At 38.4% G+C, this 20914-nt stretch overlaps 1 protein-coding gene across 1 annotated transcript in view; it reads left to right on the forward strand.

The window, feature by feature from the left end:
- CRELD2 (cysteine rich with EGF like domains 2) overlaps positions 1-12993 on the forward strand; it is a 14733-nt gene extending 1740 nt beyond the window's left edge. Inside the window, exons 2-12 of the mRNA XM_009290911.2 lie at positions 3-237; positions 526-566; positions 1034-1116; positions 2024-2134; positions 4467-4558; positions 5562-5738; positions 6990-7088; positions 8731-8808; positions 9603-9698; positions 10725-10865; positions 12378-12993. Of these exons, the coding sequence (XP_009289186.1) occupies positions 3-237; positions 526-566; positions 1034-1116; positions 2024-2134; positions 4467-4558; positions 5562-5738; positions 6990-7088; positions 8731-8808; positions 9603-9698; positions 10725-10865; positions 12378-12436 (1212 nt within the window). The 3' untranslated portion in view covers positions 12437-12993. The remainder of the gene's footprint in view (positions 1-2; positions 238-525; positions 567-1033; positions 1117-2023; positions 2135-4466; positions 4559-5561; positions 5739-6989; positions 7089-8730; positions 8809-9602; positions 9699-10724; positions 10866-12377) is intronic.
- Positions 12994-20914: the final 7921 nt, after the last annotated feature.

Genomic DNA, 20914 nt, shown 5'->3' on the forward strand with positions numbered 1-20914 from the left:
AGCCTCCGGGCTCCGGGCCGGTCAGCGACAGCGGGTGCGGAGTGGTGCCGGGCCCGCCAGAAAGCCGGCGGCATCGCCCGGCGCGGTGCGGGTCTGCGGCCGCCGGGGCTGCCCGGCTCTGCGCCCCGCTGCTCCTAAAGCCCCTCGGCCAAACTCCGGGAGCGCTTCCGCCGGGTGCTCCGTTACTGACAGCGTCTAGTCAAGCTGATACACGGCAGCAGTTCGCTGCCGGCTTCGGTAACAGCCGTAGCCCTTAGGTCGGTAGGTTACAAAGCTCCTCGAGCTTTGCTGTCAGAGGTATTTCGGTGCTTTAGTGCAAAAAGACTGGCTGGGGGGGGGGGGGGGGGGGGGGGCTGTAGTGTGCCCGGCTCCATGAGGAGTGCTGGTGGAAAACGTCATCCCCTGAAATTCTGTGCCTGTTGCCACTTGCAACAGCCCTACCTTGTGGCACAGTAAATTCAACGTAGGCAGCAAGGGGCTGCTTCGGCTTGTGACAAATACTTAATACTCTTTGTACTGTTGTAGGCTTGGTAGATCGCTTTAACTGCGGAGATTTTTTGCAAGGTGTGATTTGATAGGCATTGGCTGCAACTCGGGGAAGTTGTGCTGATGGCGATGAATTAACCTGTTGCATGCTTGTGTGTTTAAGTTACAACATGGTGAAGATTGGGCTAAGTACTGTCAAAACTGAATGAAGCAGAGGTCCTGTTCAACTGATTAATAAAGTTCCTGAAAACTTAAAGGAGAAGGGTATAAAGTTTCATACATGTATGTTTTTTGACATAAATGAAGACTGTAATAAGGCCTTGTTTATGCGTTATGAAAATTGAGTTGTGTTATGCTATAACCTATGCTTTCTGACTTTTCATGTTGTCACGAGCTGTTTCTTTCACTTGATCAGCAGCTTCAGAGCTTAACAAGTTTCTGCATGGTGCTTTTCACAATTTTCATATAAGTATTTACTATTGTCCTTAATTTTTCTTAGAAACAAACCGTATGTAACTTACATTCTTTTGCTACTTTTCATTTGTAGGGATTAGCAGATACAGCTAAAAAGAACTTTGGTGGTGGAAACACTGCTTGGGAAGAGAAGACGCTGTCAAAGTATGAATCCAGGTAAGCTGTCTGAGGACTTCTCATTCAGCTACGTTTCATGTCCACTGTGCGTAACTTCACCGTACCGGTGTTTGTCTGGAACTTAAATATTGAAAGTTTCACATGTCCAAGTCTTAAATTATTATTGATTAAAATGTAACATTACATTGTAAAGTAAAGACTGAAACCCCTTATTAATGCCTTTATTTGTCTTGTTTCTGAAAACAACAGAAGTTAATACCGTCATTGGTCATAGTAGTTTTTTTTCTACTTACCCATTGAAGTCCTAAAATAATGATCTTAAATAATGGTCAATAGTTAATTGATAGTCATAAAAGGTGTGAAGTACTGCAATACTTGTTTTAGAACTAAAAGCAGTATCTCTTCCCTAGCACTATTTCAGTGCTATTTCAGTGCTGAACAGAAAACCAGAAGAGTTGCAGATTACTGTACTCTCTTGTATATATGTTTGATTACTGAGCAAAGTGATCTGGTATCTTTCTTCCAAATTCACTTAGTAATCTCAGTCGGAGCATTGAGATGTAAGGGTGGGATTTCTGACCCTCGGTTACTGTGAGCTTAGTGGGCTTGTATCAAATATTAACAATACATGAAATTTATTGTTGAACTTAGGAAAAAAATACTGCACTCAAAATTTGCTGGGAAGCTAAAAATCTATCAAACCTACAATCTGCAGACATAATAAACACAAGAACCACTTTGGCTTGCTTGCAGTCATCCTTCTAATTTTTTTGGATGAAGTAATGTTCATTAGTTCTTTATTCTGATATTTGCTTTGTTTTGGAACTAATTCGGAACACACCATAAATGGATAAAGTATTCTAGTCTGAAGTCTAGCTTCTCTGTCATGTCTTGAGTGGTGTCAAATGTTTAAATTAAACTTACGATTTTCCTTCTCTGCTTGTAGTGAAATTCGTCTTGTAGAGATCATAGAGAATCTGTGTGACAGTAGTAACTTTGAATGTAACAACATGGTAGAAGAACATGAAGAACATATAGAGAAATGGTGGTTCAAACTGTAAGTATCAAATTTTTTTGTGGAGATCTTTGTGTGGATACGTTATCTGAGAGGATGAACTACTAACATTAAATCTTGTGCCTGAACAATAGCAGCATGGGTAATTCTTCATTATCCTTCAAGAGTTGCCATTGGGTACAGCTGGGTTCAGGCTGACTTTTAATAGCATGTGCCACTGTACCGTGTTCTCTTTTATTTTCAATTCCAGAAGCATTGCACCAAAACACCCAGTCTGGCTTCTCATACACTGTCTACTCAGTTACCAGTGGGGTCTTGAGGCAAACTAACATCGGAAAACTTTGAGGTTTATTACCTTTTTTGTTTTCCTTTGTCATAAAACTGCAAGGGACTCTTTGGTTCCTATGGGTTTTTTGTTTGCTTGCTTTTTTTCCCTGAAACATTGTTTTGTTCTCCTGGCAATCAGAAAAATAGTTGATACTAATAAATCTAGAAGTTGGATCTCTTGAGGGTGGTAGTGTAGCAGCTGACTTTTCTATCTGCCTTCTAAGCTTGTCTGTGGTTTCTGTTACAACTAACCTTTTGATATACCATTATAAAATATAATTAGTGCAAGGATGGCATTGTAGCATTTAAATGTCTTAAGATCTCTTTTTTTTTAATTCCAAATCATGTTTCTTCTAAGTAATTATTTTACTACTTTAGGCTGTCAGCACTCCCAGTCAGCTAGAATTCAATAGGGCAAACTGACGTTACAACGTTTCGTAACTGGATAAGGATTTTTGATAACCCACTTTACTCTTAATGACTGCTTTATCCTTTTACCTAACTATACAGGATTGTGTATCCATTAACATGGCAATTTAAGGGAGCAGAATAGCATAGCATAGAATAGAATATTTCGGTTGGAAGGGACCTGCAATGATCATCTAGTCCAACTGCCTGACCGATTCAGGGCTGACCAAAAGTTAAAGCATGTTGTTAAGGGCATTGTCCAAATGCCTCTTAAACCATGACAGGCTTGGGGCATCGATCACCTCTCTAGGAAGCCTGATACAGTGTTCGACCACCCTCTCGGTAGACAAATGCTTCCCAATGTCCAGTCCCTCCCTCCCACTTCCCCTCCTCAGGAAGCTGTAGAGAGCAATGAGGTCACCCCTCAGCCTCCTTTTCTCCAAACTAGACAAACCCAAAGTCCTTAGCTGCTCTTCATAGGACATTCCTTCTGGAAAGGTGAGCTATGCAACCCAGAGTCTTAAATTTGTCTTAAACTTGCAGAACTGAAAGAAATGGGTCTTAAACTAGAGAATTTGACAAAGTAGACTTCCTAAAATAAACAAAACCATTCATAAAATACATTGTTTTTTGGAAAGTTTCTGAAGACCTTTTGAGTGCAATTGATTAACTTTGCCTTCTGTCCTTTAACCTGCAATATCCAAGTGTCATTCAGTTTCTGTGGTAGTTTCCAAAGACAGACTCTTTGTCCATGAATACCTTAGATCTTTTTTCATAAGTTGTTACATTGCATGTGGTACTTGGTAAATTTACTTTTCAGGACCTGAGCCTTGGAGTCAATATGGTCAGACGTAATAGTTTAGAAAGAGAAGCTGTACATGCCTCAGGAGTTGCTGAAGACTTCCGTCAGGCTACAGAATATCGAAGCCTTTCCTTTAGTAAAGTTTTTGAGACTTCAGCATCAGCGTGATACTGAGACCTGTGAATTGTCATTCAGAACTGTAGCAGTCCTCATGCTAGCTTGCAAAATAACATCTAGCAATTTCATTGTTAATTTGGGATGTATGCTAGTGCTAGAGTAGCACATAACTAACTTCTTAATATTAAAAAAATCCTTCTAAAATAATACTTGATTCATGCTAAAAAAGAGGAGAAATTTTAACGGGTACCCTATCGTCAGGTTGGCAATAATTTGAGCAAATGTTAATATCTGTCCTGGGTTATCTTCTGCATAGTTAAGATAAAGACACAGCAGTTATCTTTAAGAGGAAGACATGAATAAGACCATCTAAACCTTTCCTGAAAATAAGGTGTTAAAAAAAAAAAGGGGTGTGTGTATGTATCAAGATGAATTGATTTTATTGGTTGCTCTTATTTCACATTTTTCATAAATATAATTATCAAATTTGAGTAGAGTCTGTTAATAGTATTGTAGTTTAAAAGGTAAATTCACCTCAAGTTGGAGGACTTCTAGAAATTGGTTCCTGAAATAAGATTGTCTTTAGAAACCTATTTTTCCTGCTCTGATCTGTCACGTGCAATAGATTTCTCTACAGCGTTGTGCAGGTTCGGTTGTGTGAGTTGGCTTTCAAAGAAGCCTTGTTCTTTTTATTGATAAATGAATGTCTTTCATATACAGAAAGAAGAAGTATCCTGATTTGTTTAAGTGGTTTTGCATAGAAACAATAGAAGTTTGCTGCCCTGCTGGAACTTATGGACCAGATTGCCTTGGTAATTTTTCTTTTGAAAAATACAGTAGCAGATATGTTCTCTTTACCTGTTTGTTTCAGTCTTTCATAACATGGACAAATACATGAAGTATGATATTTTGCGTGAGACGCCAGCTGCTGTGTAGTATGTATCTGCTTGCTGCCTGACAGTTAGGTAGGTGCCTTGTGAGCATCCTGCCTGAAGAAGAGTCTTCCGAGCATGAAGTAATGTACAAAGCTATCAAGGGTACTTACATGTGCAGAATCCATCTGGTCTGATGCTCACATCCATACCTGACCTATGCTTAACGGCTCTCTGTGACATCAAGTCTGTTGTTTAGGTGGCCTTTCAGAAGCTATGTAGACACAGTCCTTGACCAGTTTCAAGAGTAAAACGGCCAAAACACTGTTAGGGATTAAATGAAGAAATTCACAACTGAGGATTAGTTAAAAAGGCAATGGGAGAAATTGGATACAAGTAGGTGGGAGACAATTGGATGAAAGTAAGGTCTTTGATGCAGAAGTGGTAACAGAGGTATTTTGGTCCCTGACGTTTGTATAACTTATAAATCTGTAAAACCTCGCACCTTGCTAGAGATCAGCTTTGGCCTCTTATATTGTTAAAAATTGAGTGCCAATTCCCAATATTGATCTAAATGATTGCTAATAAGTTTTTCCAACTGCAGTATGAGCATTCTCAGGAAGCTTTAGCCAGGAAGCTAGGAAAACAGATAAAATTCTAAGCCATGGTCTTTACCCAAAATTAAATTTATAACTGAACTTTCCTGGAGATTGTTTTGAGTTCCTCTTATACTTGAATATATTGGTGAGCATTCCTTGTTGCAAGCCTTTTGGTTGCTCCCAAGGGAAAAAAGGTTTTGGTGATTATATCCTGGTTTAGTGTGACTTTTTTTTTTTTACATTTTACTGTCTATGAAGAGGGAGGGACTTCAGGTGCTTGTGGCTCAGAATAGGGCTTTATTTCCTTTAACATCTGATTTAAAAGTATTTTTGATCCTTTTTAGCTTGTCGTGGTGGATCGGAAAGACCTTGCCATGGAAATGGCCACTGTGATGGTGATGGTACCCGAGGTGGAGATGGCTCATGTAGCTGTAACAAGGAGTATACAGGAGATTTTTGTTTGGACTGTTCTAATGGTTACTTCAGTACCTTGAGAAATGAGACACATTCTGTTTGTACAGGTAACAAAGTCTTTGACACATGCTTAGATCTTTGTCTTCCTTCTTTAGTTTTTGTAAACAAAACTAGAAACAATTTAACCTGACAGATGTAGCAACAAAAAACAGTTATAGTTTGGTCACTCAGCTTTAACCATCAATGACATGTCAGTCAGTTTGGTGGAATTCTAAAGTTTTGCTAAGTCATCCTTCCAGACTGCACTTGATTTCCTGCCCCCACCCCCCGCCTTAAATTAAGAAGCAGAATTCATCTATGTCATGAGGGAGGCAGGAGGGAAGAGCAAGCTTTGCCTGCCCCTCTGCCCCCCAAGTACTGTACAAAAATCTTGAGCTGAAATTGCTGCGTAGTGGACTACTTTGAAAGCTAGGTTTTCCTCATGTCTCAGGTAAGCTTAACTGGAGTAAATGGGCGTGGAAATGGCTGATCTGTACTGTAGGCTACATAGATTCCAGTTAAGTATGTCTAAGCTTAATTTTGAAACAAAGTCAGGTTGTAGGAATAAACTTTCAGTTAGTCGGATTTTTGTCTCTCTTTACATCTTGAATGAGATTCTGCAGCAACTAAATCCTGACCATGGGGTCTAATAAGATTGTTTTTCAACACGATCTATGTTGGTTTTTTATCTGACTGTGTAGTAATTCTTCTGTATGATTTGTTTTATATTACAATATATAACATGCATATGTTATATATATTGTGTGTTATATATGCATGTAATATAAAATATGCATATACAACTGGATTTCTAGTATGTTTCCTTCTGAAGTTCTTCAGACTGGTATCTCTTCACACATTGCTCTCATAGCTAGTTGCAGATAAAGTAGCCTGAGGATTCGTTAGGTGGGAGTGCTGAGCCTAGTGTTTAAGCTGTTGTGCCAGCCTTGAGTGGCTGAGCAAAGCTTACCTTCTTGATCTCCTCTTCCCAAATATTTTGGAAATGGGATCTGCTGCTTCTAGTCACTAGAATTTCATGGCACTGTTTTAAGTGGTGCAGATGATTGTAATTGCCAGTCTTGGCATCCTGGGTTTTTTGGGGGTTTGGTGGTTTTTTTCTTTTTGTAGGATAGAGCTGCATTTTTGTAAATGATATCTACACAAAGTCAAGATTTAATCTTGTGAGTGGGAGGGTCAAGCTACTAAAATATGATAGCTCCCAGTGAATCCTAAATAAGGTTTTCTTTGAGAATTTGTGTGCCCAAACTTGTCTTGGATTTTCTCAGCAAAGCTCAGATTGTACTTTTCTCTTATGTCAGCCTGTCACATTGCCTGTAAAACTTGTACTGGTTCAAGTAACGAGGACTGCCAAGACTGTAAAGAAGGCTGGATTAAAAATGAAGAAGCAGCTTGTGTGGGTGAGTAATGCTTAGTAGACTTCAAACAGGTTTTGTAGCAATGATGGCTAGTGAGATTAGATGACATCACATTGTTTTATTGTATTTTATGGAAGCGTTCTGTTAGTTTAGATTTCCATAGCTTGTAGTCTCTCTCTTCCAAACTTGTTTCACATTGCAGGAAAGTATTTCCTCCCCGCTGATCACCTGGTGATTATAATTGTTTTTATCAAACTGTTCACTATGTGTCTTTTTAGCTTAGTGGAATACAGATAGCAGCAAGTGGGGTGTTCCTTGTAAGACATGTTTTTTGTGTTTATTTGAATGCTAAACAGTGCCCTGCTCTTGATTTAAACTATTTTATCAACTACTGGAAGATTCTTGTCAGCTTATCTACATATTTTGTAGTAATCGCACAATTGTCTTCACATTACTGTATGTTTATAAATGCTCAACCCTAATAGAGTTCAAACATTTCACTAAAAGCCAGGCATACTAATTTTTCCCATTACTGGAGAGAAATACCAGGAGACATCAAGCTCAGTGCTTCCATTAGTCTCTTATCTATTTCTAGCTTAGCATTTCTCTTGGTTTGTGAGGAGATACGTATGAAACATTTAAGGAAAAACCCAAGTACTAAAATACTCCCAGTGCAGGAATGCACTAGGGGGAGAGTAACACATTCTGTTGAACTGGTTGAATTTGACCAGTTGAAGACCCTTAACATAATGTCTGGAAACAGTATCTTAGAAATTGTGAACACTGTTTCTTTTTAAAAGGCTAATGAGAATTAGGATTTGAATTACAGCTCCTGAGGTACCTGCTTAGGCAACTGTTGAATGCTCCAAGAGCATTTTTAAGGTGCTCCAGTATTGTCTTCTGTACAGCTGTTTTTTCCCAAATAATCATTGCAACTGATTAAGTATTAATTAATTGAGTAATAGGTAGGAATTATGTCTGCAGTAACAGATGAGATGGCAAGGGGACTGAAATAGCCTTTCTCTGTCCAATTTTTTTAGTTGTGAGTACTGTTGTGCCTTTTCCTTGAAATCACAAGACTAGCAAGTTTTAACTTCCCAGGTAGAACTGGTTTTCAGCTTGACTGGTCCTAACCATAACTTGGCTTTCTCCAATTTGCTTTGTAGAAAACTACACGGTGTATGTGTGTGCATTTGTGTAACTTTTTTCATACTTTAAAAACTTCTATAGCTTGGTAATATAGGAGTAGAGAAATCAACACTATTCCAGAAAAGTAGTCTGTCTGCTTATTTGTTATGCTATTTGCATAAAAAGCATAAATGTGTGCAAAACATTGACTTGAAAATGACAAGGATGGCAGGTATTCTGGAAACTTTATTTAATTTGAGCTCTTGAATTTCTGATGTGTCTGTTATTGTCATCACAAAACATCTTCTGAGGATCAGTTTTGATTTGTTAATGTAAGTTTAAGCTGAACAAAACAGTGTATGTTACCATGTTGCTTTTATGTCTAACGTGTATCTGATCCTGAACTCACTGTAACAATTACTCTCAGTGCAGTCAGTTTAAGTTTATAGTTTCTATGGGCCAGTTCTTACAACATCTCATAGCATAGCATTCAAGTATTAATCTGGCTATTTAATCATGACTACTATTTTAGGTAACATCACTTTTTATCTTTCAGATTTAGATGAGTGTTCTGCTTCTCCTTGCAAAGATCACCAGTACTGTTTGAACACAGATGGATCTTTCTCATGCAAAGGTTTCTTTTTAATCTGCTGTTGTACTTTATCATCTAGAATTCTAATCTAATGCTAGAAAGGGCGTGATACCAGGCATTTAGTACAATGTGGTCCTGTCCTGACTGGGCATGGGGAGGATGAGGCTTTAGATGTATCGTATGAGGAAAGCAAGAGAATTCTGGTTATTTCTACTCTGCTCTTGTGAGACCCCACCTGAAGTAGTGTTCAGCTCTGGGGCCCCCAGCACAAGAAAGACACGGACCTGCTCGAGTGGGTCCAGAGGAGGACCACGAAGATGATCAGGCGGATGGAGCATCTCCCCTATGAGGACAGGCTGAGAGAGCTGGGGTTTAGCCTGAAGAAGAGAAGGCTCTGGGGAGACCTTATTGCAGCCTTCCAGTACTTAAAAGGGGCCTACAGGAGAGATGGGGAGGGACTCATTATCAGAGTATAGTGATAGGATGAGGGGTAATGGTTTTGAACTGAAAGAGAGTAGATTTAGATTAGATATTAGGAAAAAATTCTTTACTGTGAGGGTGGTGAGTCACTGTAACAGGTTGCCCAGAGAAGTTGTGGATGCCCCCTCCCTGGAATTGTTCAAGGCCAGGTTGGATGGGGCTTTGAGCAACCTGATCTAGTGGAAGGTGTCCCTGCCCATGGCAGGGGAGTTGGAACTAGATGACCTTTAAAGGTCTCTTCCAACCCAAACCATTCTATGGTTCTATGATTTCTTGTGTGGTAAGCTGACTCACTATAAGGGCGGTACTTTAAACCTCAGATATATGAATTTTTATGTTTAAAATATTTTCTTTAGCATGTGATGCCAGCTGCATAGGTTGCACAGGGGAAGGTTCTGACAAGTGTAAGACCTGCGCATCTGGATACATGAAGGAAGATGAAAAGTGTACAGGTTGGTGGATTTAGCAGTACATGGTAGAACACCAGTTAGCTCACTCTTGGTTAGCCACGCTGAGGACCTGTTAAGTATGTTCGTATTTGGCTGGTTCAGTTTTCAAGCCTATCAAATTGAACCCAGTCGTTCTGGTATTAGCAGCAAAGACTTTCTTTACCACTTCCTTTATATTATTGAGCTAATATGCATGACAAGACTTAAAAGGTGAAACACTCCTACAAAAGGAACAAAGTATTTTATAGCAGGTTCAGGAAACAAATACACGAGTCTCTTGTCAGTTATCTACCACTTCATTAGAAGTGTGCATCTATATTCATTTTGTAACAGAAAGGCAGGAATGCAATGTGGATTCTATTGTCTTTCTGTTAATCCATTAATGTCCAAGTTAAAATGATATTAATTCTCAGTGAATTATAATGTGAAATGATAATAAAAAGAGTGAAATTAGAGCTTCTTTGTGGGGAAGAGCAGAAGGTACGCACAATCTTAAGTAACTGTTAACTATGATGATGTAGTATTTACAGGCTCACTTCCCTTTAGTTGTACTTTGATGGCATCAATAGAAAGTGACTGTGGGAAATCTTCAATAGGAAAGAGTGAAAGAGCTTCTTTGTGGGGAAGAGCAGAAGGTACGCACAATCTTAAGTAACTGTTAACTATGATGATGTAGTATTTACAGGCTCACTTCCCTTTAGTTGTACTTTGATGGCATCAATAGAAAGTGACTGTGGGAAATCTTCAATAGGTTAAGATGAGTGCTGTTGCTTAATTCATTTCCCCACATAGGGGCCTGCAAAATATAAAAAAATACAGTACTGTCTGAATAAATTTGAAACACAGTCTAAATCATGAAGAACCATAACAGATTATTTTAACAGAAGTTAAATCTGTTGCAGCAGCAGCATTCTGTTCCTCAGTGTTTTTTATATTTGAATAGAATTCTGTTTATACGATTGAGCACAAGTAAGTTTTATAACAAAATAACAGCAGTGGACTCTTTTTTTTTCCCTATGCTAACTCTAGATATAGATGAATGTAACCTTCCTGAAAAGGTCTGCATGAAAGAGAATCAAGACTGTGTTAATACTTCAGGTAGTTACAAGTGTGTATGTTCAGAAGGGTTTGAGGATAAGGATGGAACATGCGTTCAAACTGTAACAACAGGCAAGTGGCTTTTCAATGACAGATTTTTTTCAAACTATGCTATATCGACAACTTGGAGGTGTATTTCTGTCTAAGGGTCTAGTTGCTTGTAAACTCTGCTATATAATTTCTCATCTTCCTACAGCTGTGGTCTGTGTCAAGTAGTTTGTGGTGTAGGCCACATTCTGGCATGCATGTTTTCTTGCTTAAAGACAGTGGATTTTTTTAAATGACCTGTTCTTGTGTTGATATTTTTTTGCTTAACTCAAGGTTGTGTTTGTAAGTCACTTAAGTGTCTAGTTTCATTACATAAAGTGAACTAGCAAATTACTGCTATCATAAAAAGGTGGTCTTCCTCCTCCCCATTTTTTTTCCTTTATCATTAATTATAATGACTTAAGGGTTTATCTGATCTCATGCAAGCTGCTTCAACTCACTGATATCTCAGAAAATTAAGCAGAATTCTTTTTGCTGGATGAGCGAGCTGAACTTGTTTATTTTGTGATCACAAAAGTGCCAGAGCTGGTGTGAAGGTGAATATGGAGAAGACATCCATCTTTCACTAGTAGGAAACTGTTTAGCTTGACTTAAATTACACCTTCAGTCAAGAAACTCAAGTGGAATTTGCTCTAGGATGTATAACACATTATGGACAGAATTACGTTCATTAGTGTTTCATTACTCCGTCTAGGCTTTTTTACAATTCCGAAGTGAAAGACAGGATTATTTTGTAGTAAAGGTTGTAGGAGAACAGATGAGAGAGACTCAATGTCATACCTTTATTTTCTTTCTACTTCTTAGCTTGTTTGGGGTTTTTTGCCTGCCCCTCCCCCCCATCCCTGACTGCTTTTTCTTCTTGTAGTATGTAGTATTGCTACTGAAGGCCCTTCAGTTCAGACCTTATACTCTTGATACTCACTGTTATTAGTCCTTTAAAATCAGTTATGCACTTTTCCTGTGCAGATACTCAGGATAAAGTTACTATGTTTTTTTAATGTGGCCTGACATTTTATGAGAATAAAAGCAAAATGTAAAAGTTGACAAATTGGCTTAGCTTTTTTCTTAGATTAATGCTGTTACCAATATAATAAAATTGCTCTGCTTTTTTTTAAAGGTTGTTTTAACATCTGAACTAAACAGTTTGCACTATAGAAAATAATTCTGAGTAATACTTGCTTTTTGTTTTCAAATACCAGAATTTCTTCTGACAGGTCGTGTGGAAAGGAGAAAGTTCATTGTGAATAGCTGAAATCAAAAGCTTAGAATAGAAATAACTGTGCTGCTTTTTTCTTCTACTAACAATATCATACCAGTTTATTTGAAATGGTTTTTTTATATATAGTAAAAAAAAAAAAAAAATTATAAGCTTAGACTTGGAGTATGGTGCAAGTAGCTCTTCTATATGACTTTATTGCTTCTCTGGTCTTGATAAGTGTTGATTTGTGTTTCTCTTTAAAAAATTCCTAATGTCAAAAATTATTTGGTGTAATTAATAATACATTTGTATTCTAATTATGATACTTAATTTCACAGGAGAGGAAGTAGAGAGTGAAACAACTGAGCCTTCACCTGCTGGACATGATGACTTATGATCTGCATTCAGAACCAAAAGACATTCCTATCTAAAGTTTTAAATTATTGGACTAAGCCTCTGCTAGCTGACATACTGTGGAAATGATATTAAATATGCAGGTTGCCATTAAGATTTTTTTTTTTAATGGTGACAAACTGCTCTTTAAGCTGCATTTCTTTATTCTTAAATGCCACTTTTTATATAATTCTTCAAGAACAACACTCTAGGTGGGTTAGTATAAAATTTGAATTAACATAAGATTGTACCCAGCAATGGTAAACAATTTGCAGGTTTCTCATTCTAGTGCCTACTGAAAACAATCATCATTTGGAAGGACTTAGTTGCACTTCATAATTCAAGAAAAAATTAGACTGAAGTTTGGTGTTTCTTGACATGAGAAATATTTCTGTAACTGAAATACAGCTTTTAGAAATTGTCAAAGGGAATCTTTCTTGGGGGGAAGCACTGTTCCCTTAAACAAAATAGAATGCCTAATACTGCATTCAATAAAAGTTTATTTTGTTGGAATGTGCCTTAAAAATCTTTAAGATTTTAATACCTTGCTGTCATCATGTCTATTTTTCATTTAGGCAGTGGGGAGAAAAAAAAAAAAAAAAGAAAAAACAAACAAACAGAAAAACCCACAAAACCCCAGAACCTTGTAAGCACTGTATTTCAGTTCAGCACTGAATTCCAGCACTCAGTTGTGCTGGAATGTATATGGAGGGGAAAAAAAAGAAAAACCCAACAAACCCTGCCCCACACACACTTTCCTCTAAAGGAAGAATTATGTCAAACTGAAAAAACTTTCCAAAGGTAGGTAGACAAGTCTTTCGTCCAGATACTTGCATTAAGTATGTAAACTAGTTTATACAGTGATGAAAAGTAAGTTTGGCTAACACCTGCACTTAGTGGCTCACAACTGTTATATGAGTACTCTCTAGAATTGATGAATACATGGCTTTCACTACAGTCTACTGCTGCATGTAATAGCTTCCTGTCTTTTTCAGAGCAAGCATACTACAATCAATTTATCTTGTTGTCTCTTGTGCCATTTCAAAGGGAAAGCTAATAAGCACAGCATAGACGCAACTTCCTATGTGTTGTCTCTAAGCTTAAAGGCAAGTATAAGAGCTAAAATTGGTATATTCTGCAGGACCATCACAGCTGTAAATAAGCTAAGGGACCATCCAGGTACAGTATTTAAAGCTCTGATGGAAGTGAGTAAAGTTTGGAATACATTGCAGTGGTGGATACAGGGAGCATAAAGAGGGATTACAGAATACAGCTAAAAAGATCATAGCTTAGGCTTGGCTATGAAGAAGGTATAAACAGTACCCTGAGGTAAGTGGAAATAAAAAGGGTATGAATAGGATTGACCTGTTGAGCAGTGAAGGCCGAACACCTTCTGTATACTTCTGAAGACTTTCGTTCAGACTAAGTCACAGTTCAGTTTGTGAACACTCCATTTAGGATTTGTATGTGCAATAGATATTTATGTGAATATTGTACAAAAAAGGATTCTGTTGGATTCTTATGTTAAAAGCTAAGCTGATCTTGTGTGCTGTAGTTTAAATACCCGATGGTATTAAATTATCTGTAACAGTTTTAAGTTATTTTTCTTCAGCCATTATATCTAGATGTTTCTTAATTTGCCAGTCTGAGAATGAAAACTTTAGTGCTTTTTCAGCTGTAATTGCCAGAGATGGACCTATATGCCACGTATCTTTCAAGTTGTAGGGTAGGTGTTGTATTTAATAAGTGCTAAATTAAAAGGGGGAAAAAGTAGGCAGTTTGGGGAGCACAGGGAATACATCTCAAGGATCTTTAGGGTTTTTTTAGTACAGGTGTAGCCAGTTATAGTACTATTAGGCCTTAAGGATCTTAGAGGAGTGTAGCTTGTCTCTGTTGCTCAGTCATTGACACTTAACTCCCAGGTGTTCCAGATGATGGTCCAAATGGTCCTTGTTAATAGTAACATGAAATGTCAGTTGTGTTTAGAAACTACCATCAACTCACACTCAAGAGAATTGTCTCTCCAGTACAAACTCTTCTATTAATGTTTCAAGCCTGAAATAATGCTTCCTCATATGAAGAACAACTTGCTATTCTAAGTTCCATTCAAGTTATTTGGGACTCTGGGGGGGTATCTGAAGAGGTTCTTAACTACGTTGTAGAAGCATTTGCTTTCCATTTCCTCCCCTGCCAAGCTCTGGACAAAAAGCCCTAACTGAATTGGTCCTAGTTAAGCTCAACTCTGGGATGAAGTAATGAAAAACAAAAACTTTGTTTTTTCTCTGGTGATAAAAAGGAGAAACTCTTCCCAGCCTGACCTGCAAAAGTAATGAGAGTAGTCTGATATAACCAAACTCTTGTTCAGTTCCAGAGAATAATGTTTTCAGCTTTCTATTACCACAGTAGAACCATTAGAGTGTTTTTCCCTAGGAAATACATAGACGTGGTACCTGGGTATTAGGAGTCATGTATCTTTTTTTCCTCAATCCTCCCACTCCCCTGCCCCCTGATTATTAGCACCTATTGCTCTGCATTAATTTATTGTGGATAAACTTCTTAAGTCAGGGGCCCAGAAGGGTGAATTCAAATATTTAGAGCTTTCTCTGAAGGAATATTGACCAAGTTAGGTACTTGAAACTATGCTACTGCCTTATGCCTTCTCAATGCTGAGTTTCTAGAGTTAGTCCTCCTGTTTTATTCTGCATCCTCATTTTACTACTTCGGACTGTAATTACTGCTCTGTTTTAGAGGTTGGAACTAAAAATCATTTTGACTGAATTTTTTTTTTCCCTCTCTCTCTTGAATAGAGTGGGGATCCAACTCTTAGTTGTCTTGGGTTTTGCCCCTCATAACCAGAATGAAGGGGGTGGGGGAGCAGGATTTAAACTGATTAGCAGAAACTGGCAATGAAGGTCAAATGGTTTGTGTTAACCAAACCAGTCCAGGGTAGGAATGCTTTCTACTGTATGTATTAACAGCTTAGTGCTGAAAAAAGTGAGCTGTTCCCATTAAATGTTTCATTACATTGTAAGGAGACCTGGTTATGCAGTACAAGACTTTGTACTTACGGTTGCCTAGAATTACAGGTCTCATGTCAAACTATATGAATATGTTGGTAAATACTTCAGAAGTCATCTGAGAGATCCAACAAACAAGACTTGTGCCTTAGTGAAGTGTTGGTGAGGTACTTTTGTCATAAATACCAAGGTGAACCTTGAACTTCTAGATTCACATCTATTATTTTGTAAACTTCATATTGCGTGGTATCAAACTAAAAACAGCATCCCTTTTTTGGTAGCTTGTCTTGCTACTTCTTTGGGGCTTCTTGACCTAAGATTAAGCACTTTTTGCAATGGGAAATACACTACTCAGTATCGTCTAGTCACTTTAACATACTAGAGAACCTTGTCCTTTATAGCTGGACTCCACAGAAGGTCCAGGAACACTTTCTAGGAACAAGCAAACCTACAGACCTGCATGTTTCAATTAAAGCTCTAAACAAGGCCAGGAAAGCAGTCTCAGGTATGCAGCATGTATACCAAAATCCCCCTGCAGTGTCTAAACTTAGGAATCAAAGTATGTGCTGAAATGTTTTCATCTGAGCATTGGGACGTAATACTGGATTTATTCTTTGGTGTGAATTCCCAGCACGTCTGCCATAGACACTGAGTTCTCTGCAAAGTATAATACCATCCATTCATAAATAGGGTAAAACAAGTCTGTTTTGCAGAGTAACTTGATGATTTAGGTAATTCAGGAATTCAGAGATCACTTGAAAGGGTTCAAATCACTATCTTCTCTCTCAGGAGAGATGCCAAAGCCCATAGGTTATAAATGAGATCAGGACACAGGTCGCTGTAAAATATATGGGATATATTGTACAAACACAACACTATTTTTCCTTTTATGGTTGACGAGGACTGATCATACATCATCCTCGTATGTATGGGAGAGGTACTCTTCAGTCAGGCAGTTGTCAGTGTTAGCCTTTGAACTGACATTTGCAAGTTGAAAAAGCACCAAGAGCTGTGAAAATCACCAAATCACATTTTGAGTGTTAAGCTCTCAGCGTATACAGCACTATGTGCATAGGTTAAGACAATTCTCCCTGACAGACAGGGTGCACTCTGCCCTTCAAGTTGCTTTCAGACCGTTCTTAATACAGCACAAGGTTAGGCATACAAATAATTCAAGCTTGCCTCGATAAGTGACTAATTGAAAAGAATGCATGGGGAGGAGGAAAAAAAAAAAGCTTTTAAAAACAAACAAACAAACAAAAAAAAACCAACTCAAGCAGTCCTGGATCATATATAGCAATAATATAAAAGACAGTTCTCCATAATGGTCCTAGCTAACCTCTTGATACCCTTTCCTTCCCTCTGTCTATCAGTCTGCCATGGGTTATTTTCTAAGATTATATTTTACCTGTTCTGAAAGGAAACTTCTGAGGTTATTTAAAGCAACTGCCTGTGCTTTTTTTTTCTTCCTTGGATCAAAATGGAATTTTCCTCATCTTTTTCAGCAACTTCACACCATGTCTAACTTTCTGGTTTCAGTTCTAATGTTAATCCAAATGTGATCTGCAGACAGAGCTCAAATATGTTTGCAAGGATCTTGTTTTTTTTTTTCTCAGATTTCTTTTAGAATTAGATTTTAATGGATGCTAATGTAGTAGCCTTTCTCTTGCACTAGTGTATCAGATTCTTTCTTACTTGAAAGTACCTTTGAAATTGTATTTCTGTTGCATTAAACCTCTTTTTTGTAGCTTTTTTGTCTTGATTTTAACTTTTTTTTTTTAAAGAAAAGTTAATATTTCCTCTTACAGGACTGGAATGTTAAAACTTAATTTCTAGTCTACTGATTGTTCTTAGTGGCACACATGGCTACGTGTAAAGTAGTTGAGATAACAGGCATGTCCTTGTTACCCTGTCTTTGAATTTCTTGGGGGAGAGTTGTTGTTAGTCCTACTGAATCTAGACTTCTTAAACCAAGATTCTGGAAGGTAGAGGAATCTCCTGGGATAATCCGCTGGGAGGTAAGAGACCTAGACCTGGATTTATTTCTCTTGCTTTCTGAGAGTGCTCTAACCACTAGGTTTTCTAACAACTAGATGGGCAAGGCTACATCTGACCACACATCAAAAGAAAAGAGTGAGCTTGTACAAGTTTGTGTGTTTTTTTAGGTGAGGGGGAGAGGGTTGGTGTGGGGTTTTTTTGTTTGTTTGTGTTTTTTGTTTTGTGTTTCTTTTGTGTTGTTTTTTTTTTCTTAGAAAATGAGTATCTGTTATCAGTAGACGCAACTTGCTGATCCCGATTCATACACCTAAGTTCTGTAGAAGGAATGAAAAGTCAGACTCATTCATGTCCTGGGTGGGGGAGGTTTGAGGGGTGTTTTTGGCTAGGAGTATATACGTCGCTTGCTTAACTTTGGCTATCTAGAATGTAGACGTCAAAGCCTGGTCGAGTTATTTGATAGTTGCTGTTAGAACAGATTACACCTGTTGTTGGCACCCTGCTCACACATAGTGGGTGCTGGGCTCCTAGAGTGGAATCTAGTAGAAGTCCAGATTGCAGAGAGTGTGATTACATGAAAGTACTAACTGTTCCATTCCACTCCTGGCACAGCGCTATGTCCCGTACCTTGAGCTAACCTGGGCCTGGCCTAGCATCAGCTTGCTTTGCTACTATGGTATTATGATCATGAGCTGCAGGTCCTGATTACACCAACCCTGGTTGTCCGTTAAAGTTGGACTGTAAGGAAGTTAGTGACCTGTCTCTTAAATGTGCCTGAGACGCAGTTAACTCTTCCACATTTACACTTGCTGCAGCCAGAACTCATTCTGCCACTTGACCAAAACTGAGCTTTGCCACTGCCAGGAATATAAGCCAAATGAATTTCTGAGATGACAAAATCACAGAATGATTGAGAGTAGAATGTGCCTTCAGAGGTTGTCTAGGTCAAGCACCCTACTCAAAGCGGGGTCGGCTAGAGCAGGACCTCGTTGCTCATGACCATGTTTACTTGAGTTTTGAATGTCTCCAGGAATGGAGACCCCACAACCTTGCCTTCTTCACGTCCTCAGGAACCTTTTCTGATCAATATGACTTTTCAAAGATGATCAGGAATGGCTTTGCACTAATTTAGCTAGCCTCCACAGCACTCATGGGTGCATCCCATCAGGCCCCATGAGCTTACTGTCTGTCCAGCTTGTTTAAATGTTCCCTAATCTGATTCTCCTCTAGGTGAGTCTTCCTTGTTCCAGACATTCCCACGGGCCTGGAAATCCTGAAGGCAAATCTTACCAGTAAAGACCAAAGCAAAGAAGGCTTTGAGTACCTTGAACTTTTCTGTGTCCTTTGTCACCTCATCCCCTGCCCACAGCAGTGGGCTCATGTTTTCTGTCATCTTTCATTTGCTACAGACATGCCTGTAGCAGCCCTTGATGCTTTTCAAATCCCTTGCCGGTTCTACTTCAGGTGGGCTTTGGCTTTCTTGACCCCATCGTTTCATGCTAAGACGGTGTCTCTGTATTCCTCCTGCGTCACTTGCCCCTGTTTCCACCTTGTGTGCCTTTTTATGTCTTGAGTTTAGTCAGGAGCTACTTGTTAATTCGTGCCGGCTTCCTGCCACCTTTGCTTGATTTCCCACACATCAGGATTAGAGAAGGCGATGACCGAAAATCAACCAACTCTCCTGGACCCTTCTTCTGTCTAGGACTGTCTGCCTTAGCTTCCCTTCCAAGCAGATCCCAGAACAGGCCAAGGTTTACTCTCCTGACGTCAAGGGTTATGATCCTGCTATTGCTTTGATGGCAAAATGATATTTGGTTACACTAGTTGGTCTGCTGCTGAGGTAAAAATATTCTCTCTACTTAATGATGCTTTTTTTGTTGAATTTGACCCTCCTAATTTAGCTTTTGTCAGTAGGGAGACATAGGCTTTTTGGGGCTGAGGGTCATCTTTTTGGTTTGCTTTTGTTGAATAGTCGTGCACTAATCCTCACCCATTCCCCAGTTTGCATCATAGCATTTGATATGTAGGATCCACATCTACCACTGCATCCACTAGTGCAGAAACTGCTTGAGTAGTAGCTGGAAAGTTGTGCAGCTAGGAGAAACATTCTTCTCTTGCTAAATTCTTCTGTATTAACAGGGCACAGTAAGTCCAAGAGGGGGGAAAAAAAAAAAGGGAAAAAAGTTGGATTTCTTACTAGCTGTAAGATGAATGCTCAAGTTAAGCTTGTTAATGTTGGAGACAATCATCTTTAAATACATCTTGGGGCTGCTATGTTAGTATTTCTAAGCATATTTGAGAAATTATTATGGATACTTTGGTGATGGTGCTTCATGTTTTGCAAATCTGTAATGTCCATGTAGTATAATCTATCATTTTGGTAGATTTCATATACAATAACTTTATAAACCCAGTACTTTTCTGTCCTCTTTTTGAGAGTTATACCTGGACTAAGCATATTTATCCTTCCTGAGGAAAAAAGAAAAGGCACCTTAAATAAAATCAGCTCTGCTTCACATTAATTTTTTCAGTGTCTTCTAGGAATCTAGTCTGGATCCTGTTATTCTTGCCCATTCTGTGTACCTGTAAGAACTTATTTCTAATTTATTGCTGTTCTTTAATATTTCTTAGTTTAAAAAAAAGTTTGGCTTTTTTAATAAAAGAGGAGGAAGAGAAAGGAGGAACACACACTTTAAAACCAAAAAATAAGGTGGCCTACATATTGAGTTGTTTTGTTTGGGTTTTTTCTAGATAAAAAAGGCTGCCCAAAAAAGGATGTGTGAATAAATTGTTCAGTATTCTAACAGGAGAGACCTTGTGGGTCATCTTATTCTTCCCTTGCCAGTGTGGAATTATTCTCTCTGTGCCATTTGGAAATGCAGTATCTAATTACAGAATTGCTGAAGTAATGTCTTTTCCATCATTCCCTATTATTTTATCTATCAGAACCTATTGTCAGGTGCTCATTTGATAGTAATTCTTTTTAATGACTAGCATAATAAATAAGAGCTCTCCTACGTGCAGCTGTGATCATGGTCTCATTTGTTTGAGGTAATGCACAGACACAAAAGATGGTCCTATATAAGATCTTTGCCTTGCAAAAAGTGGAAGAGGAATGGATTCAGGGAACTGAGACTCATCTTTGACATTTAACATAAATAATACGCAGGTTTTTAGTTCACTTTCAAATTTTTTGGTTCCTGGAGTAGGCAATGTCACACTTTCAGGCACTGAAGCAAAGAAGGCCAGAAACTCCAGAAAAGCATGACAACAGATGACATTTTCATATGAAATGCAGTTATGTAAAGGAAATGGCTAACCATAACTCTTGGCAGCAATGAAACATGTAGTTTCAGTGCTAAGATCAACTTTAACTTGCTCTCAGGAAATTCATGATTTTTGCTGTATGAGTGTGTCCCCTCAGTGACTTTGTAACATACTTTAAGAAAGTTATTATTTCATTTATTTAT

Source organism: Aptenodytes forsteri, unplaced genomic scaffold (genome assembly GCF_000699145.1).
Source record: "Aptenodytes forsteri isolate BGI_AS27 unplaced genomic scaffold, ASM69914v1 Scaffold189, whole genome shotgun sequence".
Classification (NCBI taxonomy): Eukaryota; Metazoa; Chordata; class Aves; order Sphenisciformes; family Spheniscidae; genus Aptenodytes; species Aptenodytes forsteri.